This window comes from Antennarius striatus, chromosome 18 (genome assembly GCF_040054535.1).
Source record: "Antennarius striatus isolate MH-2024 chromosome 18, ASM4005453v1, whole genome shotgun sequence".
Lineage (NCBI taxonomy): Eukaryota > Metazoa > Chordata > Actinopteri > Lophiiformes > Antennariidae > Antennarius > Antennarius striatus.
In genome coordinates, this window is record NC_090793.1 from 2,094,057 (window position 1) to 2,118,744 (window position 24,688).

Here is a 24,688-nt window from a genome sequence, read left to right on the forward strand (position 1 = left end):
GAAACAGGAAGTTGAGCCACTTTCAAGTCGAGACAGACGTTCACCGCGCGAAAATCTGGAAAGGCGTTGCGTCTGCCTCCACTGTGATGAATCCAAAATTCGGAAATAAATTTGAAATATAAATTTGAAAATGAAAACGTGTTAAAAATTAAGATGACATCGCAGCAAGTGGAGAGCCAATCACCAGGCTGTGGGCGGGGCCTGTTACAATTTGAAGCAGAGACGTTGTTGGCGTCAGACGACGTCATGAAATTTAAACCTAGTGGCTGTGAGTGAGAACTTAAATCTTGCGACCACGAACAAAAACTTAAAACGGCAAAAAAAAATAAAAAATAAAAAAAATTGTTAAAATATTTTTTAAAAATAATTTTATAATTTGTATGTACAAATTATGCATTTTTTAAATAACTTTAAAAAAAATAAAAGTTCTAAAATTTTGGCAGCTCAGATGAGATCAGATTAATAGCATAATCAAACTATTGATTAGTGCAGTTTTTCTCTTCATGCTTTTATTTTGAATTGATTAGTATAGTTTTACCCTTCATGCTTTAATTTTGAAGTAAATCCAAATTTAGCGTTTAACTTAAGTGGCGTGTTTTATGACATCATCAGGTCACATGCTGCGCTTCTGACTGTTAAATGGCAGGTTTATGATGGGGGGGGTGAGACAGGTGAGTGATGAAGAGGAAGAGGAGGAAGGTTTCTGTGAGCAGCAGACGTCAATGTCAAGCGTTTCTTTCTCTATAAGTAGGGAGGACAGGATCAGGGGGAGGGGGGTCATGCACGCCGTCCCCTCCCCCCACCCTCCCGCGTCAGTCGGGTGAGTTAGTGGGCGGCGCCGGGCGTTCGGGCGACGCGAGTTAAAGTGGCACACGTTTAAAGATGGCGGGGAGGGGGGCGCTGCTGCGGTTCGGCTGCTGAGACGCTGGTGGGGGTCGACATGCTGGTTAGCGGCTCAGACGGTCACACGTTAGTGCAAACAGGTCACAACATGCACAACAAATCACACTGATGCTGTTTGAAAAGAAGATCCGAGGAGCCGGTTCCCATGTGAATTATGGGTATTTGGGTAGCGTAGCGTTAGCTGAGCTAAGCTAACGGTCAGGGAGGAGTGGGTTTGAATCGACGATCGAACGGTGTTCACACTCACAGGTGTGTTTAACGTGAGTTAGCAGCGTCTCACCTGGAGCGATGATAACTGAACGCCTAGAGCACATGTGTCAAACTCAAGGCCTGGGGGCCAAATGTGGCCCTCCACATCATTTCATGTGGCCCACGAGAGCATAAAAGGTCAGCGTCCTAAAATAAATTTTCATTTTTTTATTTAAATTTTGTGGACATGTTATTTATTTATTTTTAATTTTTTGACATGTTATTTATTAATTACGTTCTTATTTTTTTTCTTTTTCCCCCCGGATATGTTATCTATTTATTAATTTTATTTTTTCCGGACATGTTCATAACTTATTTATTTATTTAAGTTTTGGGTTTTTTCCCCTTTTTTTCCCTGGACATTTTATTTATTTAAGTAAGTTCATTTTTTTTGACAAATAGGTCAAAAGTGTGCTTTGACCAAAAACTACATTTCCCACAATGCAGTAATCAAGCTCAATTTAAATGACAAAAACGTTTCGAACAAAGTTCACTTGTGTCTGATGTTATTTTTCTTTATTGATAGTTTGATCCTTGATTGATGGAGTTCTGTGGGTTTAATAACCTGACAAATTACAAGGATTTATGTTAGAAAAGAGAAACAAACAAAAAAATTTTTTCTGTGTAACTGGAATGTTTGTAACTTGAATAAGTAATAAACTCAGAGTTATTTAACATTAAGGAGTAGTTATTTTACATTACAATGAGTTACATTTATTAGTTACATCTATAAGCGCTCTGTGTTCTGAAGATGCTAACATACCGACTGCTAGACGAACGCAGTCCAGGCTAAAGGAAGAACTTTAACGGTCAATTTGAAGACTATACATGAAAATAAGAACCTCTACCTTGGTCAAAAGGAGGTCCGGGGGGGGGGGGCTTCTGCTTTCTCCCAGAAGGCACCGAGTGAGTAAAGTAGGACGGATTGAGGGTAAAACTAAGCTCGCTAGCGTTTCTAATAGGACTCCTGTTTGACGAGGTCGGGAACGCATCGCTCACTCCTCCTACCATAATTCACACAAGGCATCATGGGACGGGGACCGGCATGAACGCAGTGTGTGTGTGTGTGTGTGTGTCTACCAGAACTCTTGTAGGCGTCAAACACTCACCCCCCTGTCGCGAGACTTGGCGTTAAACTTCACCGTCTTTAATCTCGCTCTCTCCTTCTTCTCTACCCTGAGGTCAGAGGTCAAAGGTCAGAGGTCATTCTGTGGCGGTTTCATTACTGCTTTCAAATGTTTGGCCGACTGTTCACTCCTAACAACAACAACATCTTAAACATTTCTTTTCGTTAAGAGGAGTTTTCAGGCTTCAGAAACACGCCAACGCTAGCCCTACGAGGCTAACACTGACTCTAGACGACCACCCAATCAGGGGCCAAAAAAGCTACTGACCGTCTCTTGCTGGGGATGACCCCCACCTCCTCCACCTCCCCCTGGGACGTCAGCTGCCTGGCCTGCCACCACTCGTCGTCGGAGGCGTTCACCACGTGGAGGATGTCCCCGAACTTAAAGTTGAGGCCCTGACTGGGCAAACCGGAGTCTCTGGTTCTGTCGTAGTCGAACAGCGCTCTGCCACACACACACACGGGGTTAATTCAACCCAGTGACCTCCCAGGATGCCTCAGCGGGCGGCGGCGACCTCACCTGACGTACAGCGACCTCTTCTGACTCGTCCTCAGGGACCCGGACCCGGAGCTGATGCTGCTGTTCATCATCTGCTCCCTCAGGTCGTGGATCTTGGCCTCGAAGCGGCCGTACTCTGAAAGGGGAAGACCCAACAGGAAGTCACGGGTTTTGGAACGACCTTTCAAGGCCTGGAAAGCTTCAAAGATTTCCAGGAATGCACCAGTTTTCCAGGGACAGACTAGAAACTACAAGATTTGTTTTATAATGAGAGTTTATAAGGTCACGTGACGTGTCTGTGGGCGTGTCCAGGGCGTCTCACCCTCTGGTCTGTAGTGGGCGATGATGGTCACAGTCTGCCCGGCGTTCTTCAGCGTGGCGGCGGCCTGTTCGTGGGTGGCGTTACGGAGGTCGACCCCGTTCACCTGGAAAAACGAAACGGACGCGATCAGGATAGAACATCGAACGAAGCGATGACGAACTGTTTCTTTGGAAGCGTTTAACGTACAGAAACGAGTCGGTCTCCTTTCCGCAGCTCGCCGCAGAGATCCGCCGGTCCTCCGGCGAGGATGAAGGAGATGAAGATGCCCTCGCCGTCCTCCCCACCCACGATGTTGAAGCCCAATCCCGTCGCTCCGCGGTGGAGCACCACCTTCCTGGGCTCCCTGTTGGCCCAACACGGCTGTCAATCATCATCCTGAGGTCATGTGACCTCACACACACAGCTGTCAGTCATCCTGAGGTCACATGACGTTCAGGGACTCTAGATGATGTCATCATCTGATGCAGGTAAACTTTGACAAGCGTTTGAGAAAATATCACAAGAGATGATCGGAAATATCGAATCAATTCTAGATGAATCTGGATGATGATGTCACTTCCTGTCACATGTTACAGTTTGTAGGCAGATTGTAGACTGTTTTACTTCTTTCTAGAAACGTCAAATGTGACGCAAACATCATCACAACCGTTTAACAATATCTTTGATGGTTTACGTCTCATCCTCCTCACCGCGTGACGTCGTCGTCTCCCAGCATGCTCTTTGGCGTGGGGGAGTAGCGTCCCGAGGACGCCGGCGGAGGCAGTGTCTGACCCAGGAAGTTGGGGGGGCTGATATGGTTCTCCATGTGGTGTGAGTACGCTGAAACGGACACACAGGACGAGTCGGGTCACGACATGGAAACAAACGAGTGACGCTAACCCTAACCCACCCCCACCCTCCCCGCAGAGGAACTACTTTGTCACGGCGGCGTGAGGAAGTGAGGAGCCACTTTCAGGCTTCTAATCACGGAATTTATCGTCATGATGACTGATCAAGTTAAGGAACGGAGGATGGAGAATCAGAGGAAGTTGCGGACGCAACAAAGTCTGCGTGTGTCAAAGGTCACACGGTGTTGCTCTGAGCAAAGCATCATGGGAGAAGTCAAGAACAGGAAGAAAACACAGATAAATGTCCGGTGCGTTGGAGAAAGTTCGACGAAGGAGATTTATTTTATTAGCTACGAAGCGCTGGCAGCTGATTGGTTACAGGAAGACGAGGTGTCGACTCTATGCTGATGAGCTTCTGTTTTCAGTGCCGTTGGTTTGTCAGCAGGATTAATAAAGAATCTACACGTTAACCCCGGTGAGGGGCGCCGCCTGCTTTGCGGAGCCAGAACCCGACAGATGGAGACATTACGTACGAAACGAAAACGAAGAGGCGTCACTCACAGTTGGTGAGATCGGGCGGGGAGAAGCTGTCGTTCATGAAGACACTGTTGGGTTTCGCCACTTTCAAGTAGACCACGTCGGGAGTGTTTTTCAAGGCAGTGACGGCGTGTTCGTGGCTCACCTCCTCCAGACAGGCGCTGTTCACCTGAGCAGAGCGGAGAACGTCACCCACGCGGGGGAAAAAATGGCGAACACGTGACGATAAAAGTGTGATTTTTAACCCCCCCCCCTCCATGTGTTTAACACGTCTTACAGCCAGCAGCTTGTCTCCGATCTGCAGCCTCCCGTCTTTGTGAGCGGCTCCACCTTCGATGATCTTGGTCACGTAGATGCTGTTGTCGCCCGGGATGTGCTGGTTCCCGACTCCGCCCGCTATGCTGAAGCCGAGGCCTGGGGCGGCGATAGAGAGGAGGGGGCGTTGGAAATGGAAGCGCTCGCAAACGTCAGCCGATTTGCGTCTGGATGAAGCTTCTGTCACCTTTGGGTCCTTTCACCAGCTTCAGCTCCATCACCTTCTCGGACACCGGTTTCCTCCGGCGGACGTAGAGACGCACAAGCGAGCCGGCCTCCTTCAGCGCCTCCACTGCCCGGCTGTGGGTCACGTCGCGGACGTCCGCCTCGTTCACCCTCAGGATGACGTCGTTGACCCTGAAACGAAGAGACAATCGACTAAAGGATTTGGAAGGACGGGTTTTAAAACTCCCGTTTTGTCATCGTTTGTAACTGATCTGAGCATCGCTGACGAACGTCGGGGTTCAAGTTAGCGTCAACCTGAAACCTTCGCTCCTCCTCCTCCTGGATCAGGTGTGCCCGACCGCGGCGGCTGCATTATGAATGAGACGCTGAAAGACAGCGGGGTGGGGGGGACGAACCTGAGCCTTCCGTCCTGAGCGGCCGCTCCTCCGGGGATGACTTTGGTGATGAAGATGCTCGGGTCTTCGCCGATGTGGGGGTTGTCGGTGCCCCCCGCGATGCTGAAGCCCAGGCCGGAGTTACCCTGGAATCCAGGACGGAAACACGAGTTAACGTCAGGGCCGTAGAGCTAACTCAGTATGTATGCTAACATGCTAGCAAAGATGCTACAGTTACATATACAAAAGGGGGCGTGGCATCTTTTTAATCAGATTGATTCCATGCAGGTTTTGATTCATTTTATGCCAATTTTTTAAAAACTAGACCAAAGAACTCAACATTCATCCCGTCTATCAACATGGAGGCGACGCAGCGACGAGTTACCGTAATTTCTGGATTATTGGGGGCACTTGAATTTAAGCCGCAGCCGTCGAGTTGTCATAACAAGAGATAATTACACAGGAAGACTTTTAAACATTTTAATTTTTTTCCAAACTGCCTGAAACACGACACTAAAAACAACACTGACGTCTCCAACGTCTCGCCATCAGTTCATTGATTCTAAGCTAACATGTAGCAGTTTTCCTACTTTGATTACCTTTAACTTAAAAGCTGCGTCATGCGACTTTCTTTGCATGTTTTCTGTCATAAATAGATGTGAATGATATTCATTAGAAACACAATCAAACCACGGGAGCGTCTTCTTTGCCGTATTATCTCGTCTGTTTTGCGATTGTGTGAAAAAAGTGGCAGCTTCTAGTCCACAAAACACGGTAACCGTCATTCTGGGATGTGTTACTTTAACCCGATCAGCCTGCAGACAGTTTTGAGTCTCAGCTGGCAGAAACGTCTCTTATTCACGCTGCACTGATCAACATTTACACTCGAAGAATCACGGCCGAATTAGGACACGAAAGAAAAAGAGGAAGATTATAAAAATAAATGTCACCGAAGGCGGATTGAAGCTGATCAAAAACAAAGTTTTTTGTTTAACGAAGTTGATTTATTTCCAGACTTTTCACACATGAAAAGACGGTCGGGCCCCTCCGGATTAAAAGCACCGCAGAGAAAGTACATCCTAGAATTCAAAGTCACGCCAACTATCCACCGGTTTGCGGGCGATAATGGCGCTAACTGACGCCTGTGATTCTTACCCTCTCCAGTGTGATCTCCTCGTATTCATAGTCGGCCTCCGCCCCGTTCACCTGCACACAAACACATTGATCAGCTGATTAATCAACCTGTCATGTGACCGAAACGACAGAGCGACCAGAACGCCGTCCAAGAACGAATCAGAGGGGCTTTCAGACGATGGAACGTTCCCTCGTTTCTAAAAATACCACATCATTTGAAAAGTTATTGAAGAAATCGGAGGCAAAACTTCTTTACCAAGCCGACAGTTTTATTTTTTTATATATATATTATATATATATATATAATATATATTATAATATATATATTTATTTTATATTATTATATTATAATTATATTATTTTTATATTTGTTTTTATTTTTATTTTTTTGTTTTATTTACGATCAGAAATAAAAAAATCTGGTTAAATGATTTTTAGGTTTTGTGAAAATGTAGGCTTCTAGCGATCCTGTTAGCATTAGCGACGGTTTCAGGACAGACCATAAAGGTGAGCAGTCGGTAAAAACAAACAAAAAAATGTTGGAATTGATGCATTTTGGACTCACGTATGGAGGCGCGTCCAGGCTGTCGGTGTTGACCACCACGGGAGGAGGGTTGGCCTGTAGAGAGAGAGAGGAAACACGGCAGCGTCAGAGGAAACAGCTGAGCAGCGTCTGGGGGGGCGGTCCTACCGCAGAGGGGTTAAAGGTTAGAGCGGAGCTACGTACACAGAAGACGCAACGCTGAAGCATGAAGCCGAGAATCAAACGGAGGACGGTGCTTCTTCGTCTAGCTTTAACGTCAATCTGAGCTCACTTCTTTATCGCTAGCTCGGTTTCTGCCCTGTCGGAGCCAGATGGGCTCCTAATAGTCATGTGGGGCCGCAGCTGGAAGGTCGACGCTAACGCTAACGCGAGCTAATCGAACATGAAGAGACAAACTCTAGAGATGGATGGAGCGAAGTGAAAGACAAGAGGAGGAAAATAAAGAGAAAAAAAAAAGAAACCTGTGGCGCTGGAGGGATGACGGCGGCCTCGGCTGCGATTGGAGAGACGGGGATCACAGGGATTATGGGAGAGGAGGGCGGGGTGGCCTCGGCCTGCTGGACAATAGCATGATGATGGGTCAAAGGTCAAACATACAGCACAGATGAACAGCAGCAGGATGAATGGAGGGGAGGACGGCGAAAGGGTGTGTCTGAGTCTCTGTGTGTGTGTGTGTGTGTGGGGTCAGCATGTTCTTTAACATCAGTTGCTGCAGGAGACTTTCAGGGGTTTCAAACCCTCTTCAGCTTTTAGATTCATCTAGTTTTGGTTTTGTTAATCTCAGCAACACTTAAAGGACCGACAGAAATCTGGAGAATCAGAACTGATGACCTTTAACCCCTTTAAAGCCACGTGTATCGTATTTAATTCACTTGAACTTTCATGTTTTTGATGCTCCTACATCATAAAGTTGATGTTTTTCCAGATAAAACAGGCATCTGCAGTTTCCATGTAAAAAACATTCTGGATTTTGCCATAATTATACACATTTCTTGAACAAATTCATCAGAAAGTTTCATTTAAAACCTTATTTTCCGGAAAAAAATTCATTTTTCTGGCAATTATTTCATGGTTCGGACTTTAAATAGTCAATAATACTACATCTAGGTGTGTATCAATTAATTTAAGAAAAACTAACTCACAGCTTTACAGATTAAACTTCACGACCTATAGGAGTGGAATCTTTCCACACAGCTTTACAGTTTGGACTCAGCCTGATGTTCACACCAACAGAGCGACATGAGCATGAGGTGGGCTTCGACCCCATGACCTCCGTTATGTAAACCGGGCTCTGGTGGAGCTGCTCTGTTTCCAGGAGGCTGAATCGTTGTGCAGCAGCAGCAGAACCTCCGGCCCGTGGAAAAACCAACAGCCGCTAAAATTAGCCGCGCACATCGACCGCATCGATCGGCCAGCCCTACTTCTGGAGCGCCGCTCACAATGGAGCTCGATTGGTGCCAAAGAACACAAACGGTTGGGAGAAAGCGCCGCCGAACGGAGAGGAAGAGGAGCGGGAAGAAAAAGGGAAGAAGAGACGAGGAGGAAGTTTGTGAAAGTATTCTCTGATCCATCGTTACAAGTTCCCACGGTCGATCAGGCGACTAAAAGTTTTATATTTTCCTAGTGGAACATGTGAAACTGAAAAAAATAAAATAACAGGGCTGATTTCAAAATAAAAGCATAACACATTTACAGCAAACAAAACATTCTGCTTCTGCTCTAAAGAAACAATCCAACCTCAGAGCTTTTGAGAAAAGGTATTGATTTTTTTTCTCAATTCAAAATGAGTCTGACATAACACACACACACACACACACACACACACACACCTAACACATCACCAGCTGATTTTACGAAGGTGATTCATGATGAATCACAAACCGAATCTGCTAAGGCACATGTGTCCAACTCAAGGCCCGGGGGCCAAATGTGGCCCTCCACATCATTTTATTTGGCCCGCGAGAGCATAAAAGGTCAGTGTCTAAAAAAAAGTAGGTCAAATAGGTGCTTTGAGCAAAACTACATTTCCCACAATGCAGTAATTTAGCCCATTTTAACATTAACAAAAACGTTGTGAACAAAGTTAAGGTCTTAACTTGTGTTTGATGTTATTTTTCTTTATTCATTGGAAAGTTTGATGCAATGGTTTGATGTCATGTTTGTAACTTGAATAGGTAATAAATTGTTATTTAACTTTAAATAGTAGCTACGTTTATTTGACATTACATTGACTTGACTTTTAATTTTAAACATCACGTTTATTCATAAGTCAAATTACCAAAAAAAATAAATCACGTTGACACAAAATCAGAAAGAGATTCACGTAAAGAGGATTTTCAACAGCAATGTGCGTTTTCCGAACCAAGACGCATTTATCAAACTTAAAATACCCAGACAAAATTTTTAAAAACAAACATCCGTTGTCCACAATCATCTCTTCTACAATCATGTCTTTTACTTTTTTCCTCAGTTTTTTCAATCTATAAAACTCTTGGTCTGGAAAAAACTGGTTCACCACTTCTTATTCATTAAATTGTTAAATTGAGTTACATTTAGTTACATTTATAAGTTACATCTGGCCCTTTTGAAATGAGTTAGACACCCCTGTGCTAAAGCTTTGAGGATCATCTGATCCAGAACAGGTCCTGAACCAGATTTAACAAAAACAGACTTAAGAGCGTCCACCAGATATCCAATCTGGAGACAATCGATGCTAACTAACGCTAACAGAGGCTATTTATGGGTCCTGACAGGATTGTGATCTCCATCCTTTCTGGCGCTACAAACATCAGGACCTCCAGCCTCCTGAGATCGCCCACCAAACACCGGACACCCCCACATCCACCAGCGTTCAGTACCTTACTGAAGGAGAAGGGCACCCAGGGGATCTCCAGCCTCCGGGCTGCTTTCCCGCTGCTGCCCACTTTGCCCCTACTCTTGGTGGGACTCTTCTTCACACTGTCCCTCAGGTTGAGGAAACGACTGCGAGCACGGAAGGACGAGGGCACGGCGCAGGCGGTGAACGTGGACAGCGACGCCTGGACCTGAGGACAACCCTGCTCCTGGCGCCGCCGCTGGTGGTGGAGCTCGATGGCGTGCTGCCTCTGCAGCGGGTGCAGGTGGGCGATGGACTCCTGCAGGTCGACCCGCTGGAGCCTCATCTCGGGTCCGTTCCTGGAGGCGGAGTCCTGCCACGGGTAGTGCGTGGTCATCTTAAGAGGTGATTCCCAACCGGACCGGGGGAGGGGGGGCGCTGACGTAATCAATTATGGATGTGTCGGACCGGTCTGGTCCGGTCGGCGCGGATCTAAACGGCGTCGTTCACACGACCTCCTCCCTCCGCCGTAAACACAACACACTCCGCTCGTCTTTGTCGGCTCCAGCAAGCGTGACACATGTCAAGCACGGAGGGGGGGGCGGCTGCACTCGCTGCATGAATAATCGATGTGGCCCCCGGATTCAGTTGTGCATGTCAGAGTAAGCAGCCAGGGGCGGGGTGTGTGTGTGTATGTGTGTGTGTGTGTGATGAGGCCTCCTGCTTAGCAGCGACACGCAGAACGCTACAGATCTCTGGGAAACGATCTGCAGCAGCTTCCGGACACAAACTCCATAGACGTGGACGATCTCTAAAGTCCAACACTTTTATAACGCCTGACAGAATAATTAAATTAAGAAGTTGTTGTGCCTAAATCAACTGTAAGAAACTACGGACCTCCACATGTCGCCAGGTGGGAATAAAACTCATGAACCTTCAAATACTTCAGCAAAGATGAAGTATTTTTACCCATGAATTAAACTAAAATTAGCAATTATGCTGCGTAAATGGTAGCAAGGATGTAATCCAGGGTGTAACAAAATCTGAAATATATGTAAAACATTACATTTCCGGTCTGGTTCTCGTAAGCAAAACTTTCAATCCAATCTAATCCACTTCATTTCAAGATAGCACAACTTAAGTAAACGCAAGGTGAACAATGAACACAATGCCAATAAATAAAATATCAAATACAAAATTCAATAAAATAAGTTAAAAATGTAAATAAAATCTGATAAAAAACAGATAAATACATAAAAACTCGTCCAGAAATCAGAACCCCTTCGATTTTTCTCTGTTTTGGTGACAATTATTACATAACGAGATTTACAACAGGAAGTAGCATAACAGTGTTCCAACTGCTACTAGCTGCTAACTGCTACTAGCTGCTTTCTAAATGTTGCATCACCTACTGTAGTTGAAACGATGGTTAAACAGGATGTTGACGACTCATTAAGGCTCAACAGCCCCGCCTCCAATAGATGATGTACAAGGAGTGTTGTCATGACAACAGGCGCGGTTGGACAGGTGTCCACAGTAAATTTAAACTCCAGATCTTTTCCGACCCATCAACCAGCTCGGAGCCTCGAACACACAAACGCCTCCGTCGGCCATCACAACAAGAACAACAGTTTCAAAAGGTCGATCGGTATCCACACACGTCAATACGTCTGATTGTGTCTCTGAAAAATAAAGTAGGCTATCGCTGATTCCATCAGAACCCATCCGGAGCGTTAAAACTGACCACGTGATTCCTGACAGGAAGTCAGACGTGACCGTAGGGACGAGTCTCACCCTCACTGACCAGTGGTTTTAGGTTCACGTGCTTAGACGAACTGCTGGTTAGATTTAGAGCCCAAATTCTGTTGCCGTGTGTGAGCAGCTCCCCCTACAGGCCACACTGGTGAACGATCACCAACAAAACTAACTAAGCAACCAGCACTCAAAACGGTCAGGATAACAGCTTCTGGAATTCAACATGAAGGGTTAAATACTGATGTAGGAAAGCCTCTGATGTGAAAGAGTTTGAATCTAAGGTAGAAAAATGTTTTAAACAATTACTTTTTTTTGGAAAAAATAAGCAATAGTTTGTGCAACTTGAACAAAAGTACAAAATACAAAAGTGAAACAGCCCATTCTGGACATTTAAAAACCAATCGGGACCCTTGTGTCTTGAATCCAGGAAGCAAATATTCATAGATTCGATCTGGAGCAACAGACGGGTTCAAAGTTTTGTTTCTGGTTTTTCTTGTACGTTTCAAACCCAAACACACACCGACTCGAGTCAGGCCAGCATCTCTGCTGGGACGGGAAGGAGCAGCACCACCGACACAGAGAAGAAACCCAACATTAAAACCAAAGGGAGTGAAGACGACCATGAACTACCAAACACTCAACAACTCTTTAAGGCTAGAAGTGTTGCTGAAAATAAACCAGCAGGAGTCAGGCCTAGCCAGCATGCTAGCATGTTGAAAAGAGCTAACGCTAGCCCAGTGAAGACAACTGGAACGTTTACCAGGTGAGTATTCAAACCCGCCTCTGAACAAAAATTAAAGATGGATGAAATAAAGGATGGTCCAGATTCACACTGAATCCTATTATTCCTAAAAGATGTTTGATGTTCGTCAAATGTACCACATATGTTGAGGTAAACTAGAAGGATTTCTTCCTAAATCATAAAAAACAGTTTTATGCTGATGACGTCTGACTCTCAGCGACTCCCAACGCCGTGACGATCAAACAGCTGCGGTAGCAGCAAAAACAACGCCAAAGTTTGAAGGCAGTAAACATGGAGGAGGCGGCGGGGAAGTACTGCGTGTCAGGAGCACTGCTGGTTGCTAGGCAACGCCACAGAAGGCATGTGCTACTGCAGGGGTTCCTCACATCTGCCCAGAACATGATGCTGCTGTTTATGCAGGTGAATCTCTCCGCACGCCGACACGTTTTTTGTCAAGAGTGCTTCGTCAAAATAAGGCGTGACTGACCGACGGGATCCGAGACGGCGGCCGCCGCTAAAAAACGCTCCGGCGGCGGCGGCAGCGTTCACGATTCCTGAACGACTGTCGTTTTGAGATCAAAACGAGCGGCTCGTGCTGCGGCTTCATCGACCAATCGCCTCGCACCCCCCCCCCCTCCTCCCACGACACAAACACTGTTTATCTGATGAGGATGAGGGGCTGATGAAGGCTCCGACACATGACGCAGCAGCAGCAGCAACTTTTTTGCACATCTGCCTCCTCCGTTTAGCGTCGCGTCATCCGCCAGCGATCGACGCCTTCGACACCAAACGTGTTGAAGTGAGTCACGGTTTGCAACACCTCCTCACCTTCACAAGGAGGGTTTTATACAGGGGAGGGGGTGGGGTGCTAAGAGAGGGAGGGGTGACCTACCAGTAGGCGCCGGTGGAGTCGCTTGGTTCTCCTCAGGGTGCCCATGATGCGGCGGCCCATTTTTTTGGCGTACCACACGGAGTTGAGCATGCTGCTGCTGCTGCTGCTGCTTGTTGCTGCTGTGGAGGTGGAGTGTCGCCTCCTCTCGCTCCTGCGGCAGGCTGACGGAGGAGGTGCTGGCTGGAGAGCAGACGGCGGGAAGGGGTGGGATGGTGGTGGTGGTGGGGGGGGTTGGAGGCGGGCGGAAGGCGCTTCACTCCACCTTGTGTGCCCCCCTCCCCCCCCTCCTCCACACACTCTCTCCCTTCTTCCTCACAGAGACAAACAGGGAGGCTGCAGAGGAGCTGGAGGTCGTCCTCCTTCCTCCCTCTCCCCCTGATGGTTACTAGCGGCTAGAGAGAGAGACGAGCCTCTGGGGGTGGATTAACCTGCCGAGGTGGGGGCGCGAAATAGAGAGCAGCCGGCTGGCCAACCCCCGTCTTGTCTGAAACAACGACAGACTGCAGGGGATGATGGGAGGACGGCGACACGGCTGCGTGTTTAAAGGAAACCAGTCCTCTGATCTCTGCGCGCCGCAGCTCCTTCCTCCTCCTCAGTCCGGCTGACCCCCGTCCTACTTCAGCGCTGGGGGGGGGGGTGAGTCGGTCTCCAAATACGACACGAGTCCAGTGATGCTCACAGAAACTTCAGCGGGAATGGAAACATCTGGATTGATTACGCCGAGTCGGAAACGGACGACTTCAAAACGCACCAACGGGATTTAAGATGGTGATGATGTCAGAGACGAAGACACGCCTCCTCACAGCAGGTCAGGACCCATGTGGGTCAACAAGATGATGGGATGAAGATCTTGAGGGAGAGACGAGTCCGGAGGAGGTCGTCAGAGGGAACGGTATCCAAAGTACCTTTAGCAGTAGCATAGCTCGCTAACGTTGTTTGGCGGCGCCGCCAAACGCTCTGATGTCATTACCCAGATTTAATGTTTCAAACATGTCAGATATTTTTGGCCCAATCTGAGCAGATCAGAGGGATTACGGCTGCATCTGTAAACGACTCACATTCACAGATAATCTGGAGCCAACAAATGACCCAGAGCAGAAAATCTGGGATCAAAAGTTTGGATTATTTGATCCCAACTTCACAAACCCGACTTCCAGGATATTCGACTGCTTCAAAAAAATTTTTAAGTTGTTTCTCAAGGAGCCTGAAAAAAAATCAAACTTTCCTTGCCTGGAATTTGCACACTCATATTCCATGTTTTCCCTGATTTTCCAGGAAACAAAAGACAGCCTATAAATAGAGCTGGCCCCCCATCTTCCCAGCATGCATTGCGGCAGCCGGGAATGGAGTGTGGCAAAGATGTGACGATGAAGCAGATGCGTTAGTGACGAGTCCTTTCATGGCCTCTGAATCCGTCGTGATGGAATCACATCAGGGCTGCACTTCGTCTTTTTTATTAAGGGACAAATCAGAGGTCAACCTCCCCACCCCCCAAATCTGCCAACCCCCCCACTGTCCCCTCTGTGCAGGTACCCCCTGATTTTAATGCCGTCAGGACTTTTTGTCGACATTCATCTCCTGCGTTGCCATGGCGCTGCCGGAGGAGGAATAATAAAAACAGTCGAGCGTGGAGACATGATGAAGAGCAGGATGAGGAAATTTTCCCAGTGGAGCAGCTGATTTTATTGGTGGGGGGGGGGGCGGTTTATTGGTCTTTTTGAAAACGCATCTTTTTTCACTCCGCATAGAAAAAAAAATTTGCATTCACATGACGTCACGTCTGACCCAAGGAAACGCATCCAAACAATGAAGAGCAACCCGTTTCTGACTCCCAGACGCTGACGCTAATGCTAACAAGTCTGCAGCCGGTTATCTCATACGCTAGCGCTGTAGCTAATTTAAACAGCTAGCATCGACAACTTCTTAGCTAAGTGGAGATCAGCTGACGTTAGCTTAGTCGTTTTTGCACAGGTTGATTTCTTCTGACCTTCAGCTCCCTGACATCCATCAAAACCTTTAACATCTAAACATTTAGCATCGCAACAGCAGCAGCGTGTTTTCTGGAGGGTGATGGAGGTGGATGAAGGTGGAGGATGACAAAAAAAATACAGTATTTTCCGCACTATAAGGCGCAACTAAAAGCTTTTAATTTTCTCAAAAACCAAAAATGCACCTTAATCCAGTGAGCCTTATATATGGAAAAAGGTTTAAAATAGCCTCTTCATTGAAGGTGCGCCTTATAATCCAGTGCGTTTTATAATCCAGTGCGCCTTACAGTCCAGAAAATACTGTAAGTAAAATCAGCGTGTTATAAAATGGTTTCTACCGGCGGTAATGAGGTGATCCTCTAGATTGGGCTGCTATGACAGGTCAGAGGGGTATTGGGGGGGGGGGGAGGTTACCTGGATCGGGGGGTAGGGGTTGGAGGAGCAGGAAGGGAGGGGACTGTCGTCATCGTGGAGGTAGAGGGTGGAGGGCGTGGGGGAGGGGAGCTCCGGGAGGTGGTGTCCTAACGCTGACGAGCCGTCAAAGTTCTCCAGAGACGCTTCCTGAGGGATACAGGAAGGGAGGAGAGGCGGGGTCGAGGAGAGGTCAAAGCAAAGAGACAGACAGAGAGAGGCGGGGCCTACGCGAAAGAGAGGTTCTGATTGGTTCAGAGGCAGCGCGACGATACAGTAACATCAGCAGCATGGTGAACACGAACACGCATGACAGCAGACGACACGTGAACACGACACGGGTCCAGACGGTCAACGGCTACAGGAACAGGAAGTGCTTCAGGTTCAGGTCCAGAAGTTCTTCACACCAAAACAAAGACAAAGAGGACGACTCGACACTCAGACGATGAGATCCCGTTGGGTTCTTATTCTAACTGGTGTGTTTCATGATATTCATCATATTTATCTATTTTACTTTAAACTGTGACATTTTGATGCTCTGTCCGTGTTAAATATCAGCACACCAGAAAAACAAGCATAATATAACTAATAATAATGAGTTTGTTTCATTAAAGTTATTTAAGTCATCCCTATTAATTGAAATAATTCTACTTTTATAAATACAAAAATCTAGACAAATTAACACTCAATACAAATCATTCCTACAGCAGTTCCTCTATGTGGCTCTTCTCGTGTTTATGGCGCCTCCCAGTGTTAGTGAGATGTAATAACATCTTTAAAATACATGGCTAAATTACCAAATTATTATTTTTTACTAATGAAAAAAATGTTGATTCAATATGTAGTATAAATTTGCGGAAATATGAAGATATTGATAATAAAATATCACTGGTTGTTTACTTAGAAGTTGTTTGTCAGATGACTTATTTTATATTTACGAGTGATTTTTGTCTCATCAATAATAATTTTTGATGAGACCCAAAAACCGACTAAAACTCCAATTTTAGTATGTTCAACATAAACGATGGACCTGGAAGCGGCGTCACTTCACCTCCGACCACACGATGGCAGCAGAGCACCGGCAGAGTCGAGCTTCTGAGCACATCTGTCATCTCATCGACTCCATCATCATGACCACAGCGTCACCAAAAGGGTTAAAGCCCTGTGACATCCCATCCCAGTTCCAAACTTTAAAGTCAACAGGATCCCGACAGGGATGTCTGGAGTATAACAGGAGACCCGAAACACAAACTATAGACAAAACACGACTTTTTAGATCAAACTTTACCTTCACTGATATAATCTCTGCCATGGACGCCACCTTTGCTAAACTAATTCCCATTAAGTGCTTTTGGAGGTTGAGTCACATTTCAGACAAATAAAACCTGAATCTTAGCTCAAATTGTGGCAGTGAACTGACAAGAAACCTGGTGGGATCACACAATGCTTCAAAATATTTGTCCTACATTTCCCATGATGCAACATTTCAGCCCAATCCCCAGGAGCATCAAACGCAGCTTCCTTCATCCCAAGATTCACTGCACGTCCGTCATGTTTACGTTCTGTCTCTGTGATCGATGGTTCTCAATACAAACGCTTCTAATCAACCAATCAGCTCCAGCTGCTCAGGTTGCTAGGCGACAGGCATGGCGCCCGGGTAAGCAAGGGCAACAGTAAATAAAGACGAGATCTGTAAACTCTTGGATCTTTGAAAAAACCTTTCAGAACAGCTTCCTGTTTGGTCTTAACGCTTTTATTTCATTGGTTAGCATGTCCATGAGGGCGGACTTAGAATCTTAACTACAGGAATTTGATTGGCCGTTATGAGTGTGATGTCATCATGAGGGGACACAGGTATGATGAGAAGGAACAGGAGTGAATGTCACAGCAGCTGAGATGGAGGCAACATGGGGGCAACGTAAACAGCAAACAAGCCAGTGTGTGTGTGTGTGTGTGTGTGTGTGTGTGTGTGTGTGTGTGCAAGAAAGTCGTCCACTAGTGCAGCGGTTCTTAAAACCTTTCCAGGTTCAGATCCAACTAAATCTTTGACCCTATTGGAGCATTCATGTTGTAAATAAAACCCTATTGGTCGGGGCCCCCCCACTTTGAGAACCCCTGCACCTGAGACGAGTGGACGGACGAGGACAGAGCGAGACGAGGCGTCGCTGTCCTACCTTCATGGGGGAGATGTGGGCGTGGGTGACGTATCCGTGGACGTTCTGGATCTGGGACAGGTTCTTCTCTGCTACCTGCACCAGCTCGGCTCCGCCCACCTCCTCCGTGAGCTGGGGGGAGCTCTGGTCCTGGGGGGACGAGTCCTCATCGTGGTGCCGGTATTTCTGTAACAACAAACACGACAAACAGTCAAATAATCAGAAACGTCATTCCTGTACTGGAGCCTAGCTGGCCACTAGAGGGCGCCATCGCAGAGAGAAACGACTCGCTCCTTCGAATTAAACCACCGTAGGACATAAAGAATGTTAAGGGTTCTGAGTCTCAGAGAATGTCCCCTAAGAATTCAGCACCAACTTCCTCCACACCATTCTTTCATCTCCAGGTGTCTCTGCTGACATTCGACTGACGTTTATCCAACAGCTGCTGAGCAACTCCAGAAGTTTCTTGTTCATAGCGCCTGAAGCGATTCAACAATCAGTCGCTTCATGCCAGAAGAAAAGCAACAAACATTTACCGGTACTCACTTCTCAAAAGTAGTTATTTTGCCTTCTTTACGACAGCAGAAGCAACAAGACCAGATGGATTTACCCTCATAGGTCACCTCATTTGTGCTTCTGAAGGTACGAGTTCAAACCGTTACGTGACTGAACTCCTAAGTCAAATATTTCCCAATTTTAAATAACTAAAATTATTTTAATCAATTCCGCTTTTAAAAAAGCCCCAACCCCACTAAATTTTGAAAAAACAACATTTTTATCAACCAAATAGACACGCAGACTTTTCTTGTGTATAATTAATTATATTTAAGTTATGTAAATAATAATAAAGAATGAAAAGAAATGCAAAAGTCACGAGAACACACGAGCTACGTCTTTGCTCCACTAACGAGAACGAGATCCGGTCTCACTGATGTTGTATCCATCCGCCAACACGTGGCAAAGAACGAGATACGGCCTGACTGATGTTGTATCCATCCGCCAACACGTGGTAAAGAACGAGATACGGTTTCACTGATGTTGTATCCATCCACCAACTAGCTGTGGTTTCCTAAAGCACGACTCGTATTACAGGATTTTCACTCGTATGTCGAACAAAAACACGGACAGATTGACGACTCATATCTCAAATAACTCGTATCTCGAGGTATTACATATCATAGTTGCTTACATTAAATTTTTGTTACACTAAATCAGACAATGAGATGCTTACACGTGGATGAACACTCCCCCTACGTCACACGGATAAAACCACCAGCACCTCAATCGTATCTAACCCGGGGGATCACACATGGAATGACCTCAAACGCTCTCTGGAAGGCCTGGAAGCAGAGACGTGAGCTGAGGCGAGTCCTCACGTGCCGATGAGTCACAGCTCAGAGTCTTCCTCGTCGGTTTTGCGGCTTTAAAAAGGTTGGCGCTGAGGCGAGTGACTCGCCTGCACCGAAGCGGAGCGGTTACACAACGGCCGAGTGACAGACGCTTCAGCGCCGCTTCAGCTGACACACGGCAGGAGACGCGTTTGACGGCGCGGTTAGTCAGACGGTGGATCGATGGATTCACGGCAGGAAGTTCAACCGTTATCTGAAACGTTAAGGAACAGGAATCCACCAACATTAACGTTCGGGTTTTATTTCGTTAGCTTGAATGAACTAGAAGTCATTTTGTTTTTCAGGGGAGACTTTGCTTCATCAGTTGTGAACGCCGAGCCAATACAGTGTGTGTGTGTGTGTGTGTGTGTGTGTTTGTGTGTGTGTGTGTGTGAGTCCATTCATCAGGCGGGGAGCTGCCAGCCGAACGACTGAACGTTTGGTTAATTCATGAAGGACGAGGGCGGCTGCCAGGGAGGAAATTCAGGTGTGAAGCTGAAGAGACACTATAATACTGATGAAGATGTTCGAAGAACAAAAGACAACAAATTTATCACGACAAACCTAAAAATACCCATCAGAGTAAAACATACGGATGAACGTTAACACACGTTAGCGGCTACAGATGTTTGTGCCTCTGGCTTCCTGTAAATGTTGCTTTTTGTTTTGTGATTATATCTCATCAGGTTTCAGAGATGTGTACCTACAAAAGTATAAAGTGAATATTTGACCTAGTTTTTCAAGGTCAAGGTTGCGATCTAATTTTCATCCCCTTGCCTCCTTGAATATAACGTCTTTTGTTTTGTCTTTTCTATCTAATCTGGTTTCTGAGATATGTGCAAAAAAACGTACAAAAGTTTAAATTTGACCTTGACCTAGTTTTCTCAAGGTCATCACCTCATTTTTATCCCCTTTGCTGCCCGAGTAATGGGCTTTTTCTTTCATTTTTTTTTCTTCTATCGTCATCGCTTTGAAGCGGGATGTCATCAGACCAAGATCCCCGACCGCATTCCATATCGGGTCCGAACGAGACAACTTGTTTGCTGACAAATCGAAAAATATCTCAAAAACAACGCGACCGAAACCGTTTCTCCCAGCAGAAAGAACACAAACATTTTATCGTCATCATCACACTTATGTGTCTTTGACGGCAGCAGGTTGAACTCTTCCTCTTCCTCCTCCTCCTCGTTAGATAAAAGAGCGGAGGTTTAGTCACTTTGCTTTAACACATCCAGCAGATTTGCACCGACAGCTGCATCGGATTTAAGAAAAACACCCACAAAACACGTTTGAAGCTAAACCTGTCCTTTAAATTACGTGTTCAGACAGACATCAGATGTGGCTCTGGATCAGCCAAACGAAGGCGTTTGATCCCAAATACGACCTGAATCCTAATCCAATGTAAACCTGCCTGGATTATAATCTGGTTCATCAGATCACACTGATGTGACCTTAGAATTATGATGACATCATCTTGATATGTGTGCCCCGACGCCGTGGTGATGAATGATGATGTCTGTCGTCAAATAAAACCAGCATGGGTGTCGTCGCTCCGGCTTTCATTAACGACATAATTACTCGGGGATTACATTCATGTCGGTGGCAGAGGCTTCAGATTAGAACACGACAGCAGATTATCGAGTCAGGATGACGCCTTTGCTGAGCTGATGAGGAGAAACTGAGTAGGATGATGTTTATTTAGAATTAACCTCACCCCCCGACTGTTTCGTGAAGTGTTGAGGTGAGTTTTAGGAATGTCTGCAGAAACACAAACAAACAAACGGCTCGGCGGGGATCACGGAGTGGCAGATTGAGGAGGTTTTAGAGAGACCGGACCGGCGTGACGCCACCAGAGTCGAACCGATGCTGCTAAACCAGCGCCGAAGAGTCCTATCGCCCTCGAACGCATCGCGGGCTCGACTGCGGCTCCACGTCAGCGGCTCAACCCACTCGCTGAGGACGAGAGCAAATGTAAATGTAGGATGTGAGGCTTCTAGTGATGACACTGTCTGCCTGAAGAGAGCTTCCTCCTCCTCCTCCTCGACAGCTCTCTGAGACGAAGAGGAGGAAGAGGAGGAGGAAACAGTGTCGACTCAAGCCTGCCAAAAGCTGCTATAAATAGGAGCGTCACCACGGAGTGGATGGAGCAGGATGTTCAGGAGGAGGAAGAGGAGGAGGAGGGGTTCTGGATGATTCAGGGATGAAGACGAAGACGAGGAAAAACATGGAAACGGCCAACAGAGGAGGAATATCCCACTAGAGCACCAATAATCCAATAATAATGCAGAAGTAAATTATTTAAGGCTCTTTTTCTTCTGATGCATCTGCATCCTGCTGGTCGAGGGAGAGTTCCACCCCCTCAGCATTTATCTGCCCCCCCCCCCCCCCGGCACAGACATAAATCCCACCCACGCTCAGTTCATAACGCAGGTGTATTGTGGGAATTTGGGGAAGTCGGTTCTCTTAAACGTTCGGCTGCGTTTCCATCGCTCGGATCCGGTTCCCTTTGATGATTCACGTGCAGATATTTGCTGAGCAAGCACTTTATCCACTTGAGAACCAACAAACAAACAACAACAACAACAACACGTCTGGATGTGAACGCAGCTCCCAGGATTTTCTAATCTCCGCCAAAGAATGAAAATAGAAAAATAATCGTTGAAATAATTAGACATGATTTGATTCCCAAAGTCCAAACCTGCAGTAGACTGTGTGTGTGTGTGTGTGTGTGTGTGTGTGTGTGTGTGTGTGTGTGTGTGTGTGTGTCTGTGTTTATTTGACTCAATGCAACAACTACGAGCCACACTGGACTTACTGGGAGATATTCTAAACACTCGACGGCTCCCAGATTGATAACTTCCGGCAAAATCCATTGAGTGCTCAGTCGATGAGAGCCGATCAATAAGCTTAATTAAGACCAGTCAGGGTGGGAGTTGGGGGTGGGGGTGGGGGTGTCACCGTTTCCATCTGACCATCTAACCTCCAGTTTGAGATTTAACAGTGTGTTTTTCCCCAATCTCTCAGATTAACAGCAGACACCAAACTAATAATCCTGCTCCATGGAGGACGGAGGGAGGCATCGGACGCGATTCAGAGGGTTCAAAGGTCAACATGGCTCTAAATGACTGTCACACACACACACACACACACACACACACACACACACACACACACACACACACAGAGTAAGAACTGTCCACTCCAGCGGCCAAGTGGTCCCCTGGGAAGTTCATTTCAAGTGGACTGGCGTCCATCAGAGGGTTACAAAGAGGGAGACGAGGGGTTAACTCGACACTAATCGACCAATCACTGCTCCTCTCAATAACCACAAGTGCTGAGCGTCATTTCTAACAACCTTTTTTGTGCCACAGACCGTCGTTTAAGGTGTGTGGAGGATAAATCCAACAAAATAAAACGATATGATCAGCATTAAACAGTTTTATTCTAACTATAATAATAAAACTGAATCCAGTTTGTTTCAACTTTATTAGCACCGTCCTCGTAACATCACACCAATGTTTGTTCCTTGTTGGTTCTGCTAGCTTGGGAGTTTCACTTTAGCGGTAATGTGTTCTGTGTTAGCGGCCGGAGCGGCCCCTTTAAGAAGGTGGTCATGTGACCGAGGCAAGCATCTCCACAAGCGTCACGAGTGACTCAGACAGATGTGGAGGAGAGAATCCACTCGTTTAAAACAAAACATTGTTCAGAAAACAGAAATAATGGATTCTTTCTTCACCAATAGCAGAGCAGAAGTGTCGCCATGACGCCAGTGGTCGCTACAGCAACATAACGACAACAATCTAAGCTCCTCATCCTCGCTGTGGGAACGTCATAACAAAGGAGGCTCGCCGCCACTAAACTGTCCAATCAATGAAAACGATCCTCCGGTCCACAAATGCCTCTCGTGCCGTTAGTACCGGGGGGGGGGGGGGGTTGGGGGTGCGGATTTCCTCCTCAAGCATCCTCCAGCTGTCAGGATGCTCGCCTCACGGCTTCAACCTCGCCTGACCTCCAGCATGCGCTCGAACGCTTCCTGAACAACGACCGCGATTGGTCGTTTTCTTCCAGGAAGTGTTCGCTCACCGGCGGAGGAAAACAATTAAAAACATCATAATAAGCCAACACACACACACACACACACACACACACACACGGATCACTGTTTACTCCATCAATTAAAGATTCTACACGACAACTGACGACAATAAATCAGGACGCAAACGTGGTTCTGGTGATGGGGGGGGGTCTTGAATGATGCATTTACTGTCACGTCAGGGGTTGATTCATGTCGCTCCATCAGCAGATCTTGTGTGTGTGTGTGTGTGTGTGTGTGTGTGTGTGTTTCTGGTGTTTCCCCGCAGAGCACATGTTGACCACACATGCATACTACCGCTGCTCCCTGCCGGTCCATTGGACACCTCTGATTGGTCGCTTCGCTGGAGCGGAGATGACAAGCGGCGCGAGCAGCCAATCGTGTCGCGTCAGGTCAAACAGAACACACACAGTCAGATGGGGGGGGTTGTTTTTTTTTTGCCCTCAACTGTCGTCTGACAGGCGTGAAGCAGGTTCATGGTTCTTCTGCTCCTTTTACGGCTTGAATGAAAGACGTCTCCGTGATGCGTTCACTGACCTTCTGGGGTTTGGGTCACCTTAGCCATTCTTGCACAAAAATCAATAAAAAGAACCCGCCCCCAGGATTTCACAGGCTGCTATTGGTCCACGTCCGACGCTTCCAAAAAATTCAAGCAATTTTCCGGACACCAACTAATTACCGTATTTTCTGGACTATAAGCCGTTACTTTTTTCCTAGGTTTTGAACCATGCGGCTCATACAAAGTTGCGGCTATTCTGTGGATTTTTCTTCCACCGCTAGGGGGTGCTCTAACCGGAATTAGAATCAAAATAGACAAAAAAAAAATCAATGCAAAGAAGATTAGCCTGCGCTACTTTTTCTTTAGCAGATAGAACACACACGACAAATTACAAACTGGTAATTACTTTCAAATCCTCACAACTTCGTCACGGAAACCGCACGAAGAAGTTCGTATCTGCGGCTTATACATCTTTTTTTTTTTTTTAATAGAATGGATGCAGCTTATATACAGGTGAGCTCTATAGTCCAGAAAATACGGTAACTAACCAAATACGCCAAGTTACAACATTAAAGGACGATAATATGCTAATATGCTAACTAGCTTTCTCCACAGACACCTACAAAAAGACTTTCCAAGCTCTAAACTTCTCCAAACCTGTTGTCAAATCAATCGAACGATTCCCAGAAGAAATGAGATTTTTCCAAAAATGTTCTGAAGCGGGAAAAACTTGACTTTCCTTCGCCCCCCGGCTGTGCCCCCGCCCCCAGCTGTTTCCACCCACCTTGCAGCCGAACATGAGTGAGATGGTGCTGTTGGTGCACGCCACCTTGCAGTGGCACAGCATGGGCGAGAAACACTCCACCTTCCTCGCGCCTTGGGACATCTTCTCGGCGGCGGGGCAGTTGTTGGCCGACAGCCGCCTCCTCCTCCTCC

General features: G+C 46.6%; 1 protein-coding gene across 14 annotated transcripts in view; it reads right to left on the bottom strand.

Annotated features, from left to right (window-relative positions):
* The window catches only part of dlg1b (discs large MAGUK scaffold protein 1b), a 53,434-nt gene that overhangs the window by 7,378 nt on the left and 21,368 nt on the right, over positions 1-24,688 (bottom strand). For 3 of the 14 annotated variants that reach the window (XM_068341615.1, XM_068341613.1, XM_068341612.1), the window contains exons 4-18: positions 17,794-17,958; positions 15,623-15,769; positions 7,478-7,573; positions 7,038-7,091; positions 6,494-6,544; positions 5,360-5,484; positions 4,966-5,135; positions 4,741-4,877; positions 4,488-4,632; positions 3,789-3,918; positions 3,286-3,442; positions 3,100-3,202; positions 2,799-2,913; positions 2,547-2,723; positions 2,262-2,328 (exon numbers count right to left, since the gene is read on the bottom strand). In XM_068341615.1, coding sequence (XP_068197716.1) covers positions 2,262-2,328; positions 2,547-2,723; positions 2,799-2,913; positions 3,100-3,202; positions 3,286-3,442; positions 3,789-3,918; positions 4,488-4,632; positions 4,741-4,877; positions 4,966-5,135; positions 5,360-5,484; positions 6,494-6,544; positions 7,038-7,091; positions 7,478-7,573; positions 15,623-15,769; positions 17,794-17,958 — 1,839 coding nt within the window. Of the gene's footprint in view, positions 1-2,261; positions 2,329-2,546; positions 2,724-2,798; positions 2,914-3,099; positions 3,203-3,285; positions 3,443-3,788; positions 3,919-4,487; positions 4,633-4,740; positions 4,878-4,965; positions 5,136-5,359; positions 5,485-6,493; positions 6,545-7,037; positions 7,092-7,477; positions 7,574-9,874; positions 10,391-13,220; positions 13,381-15,622; positions 15,770-17,793; positions 17,959-24,688 lie in introns of those variants that run through there. The other 11 variants (XM_068341621.1, XM_068341619.1, XM_068341618.1 and 8 more) reach the window with 7 other exon arrangements.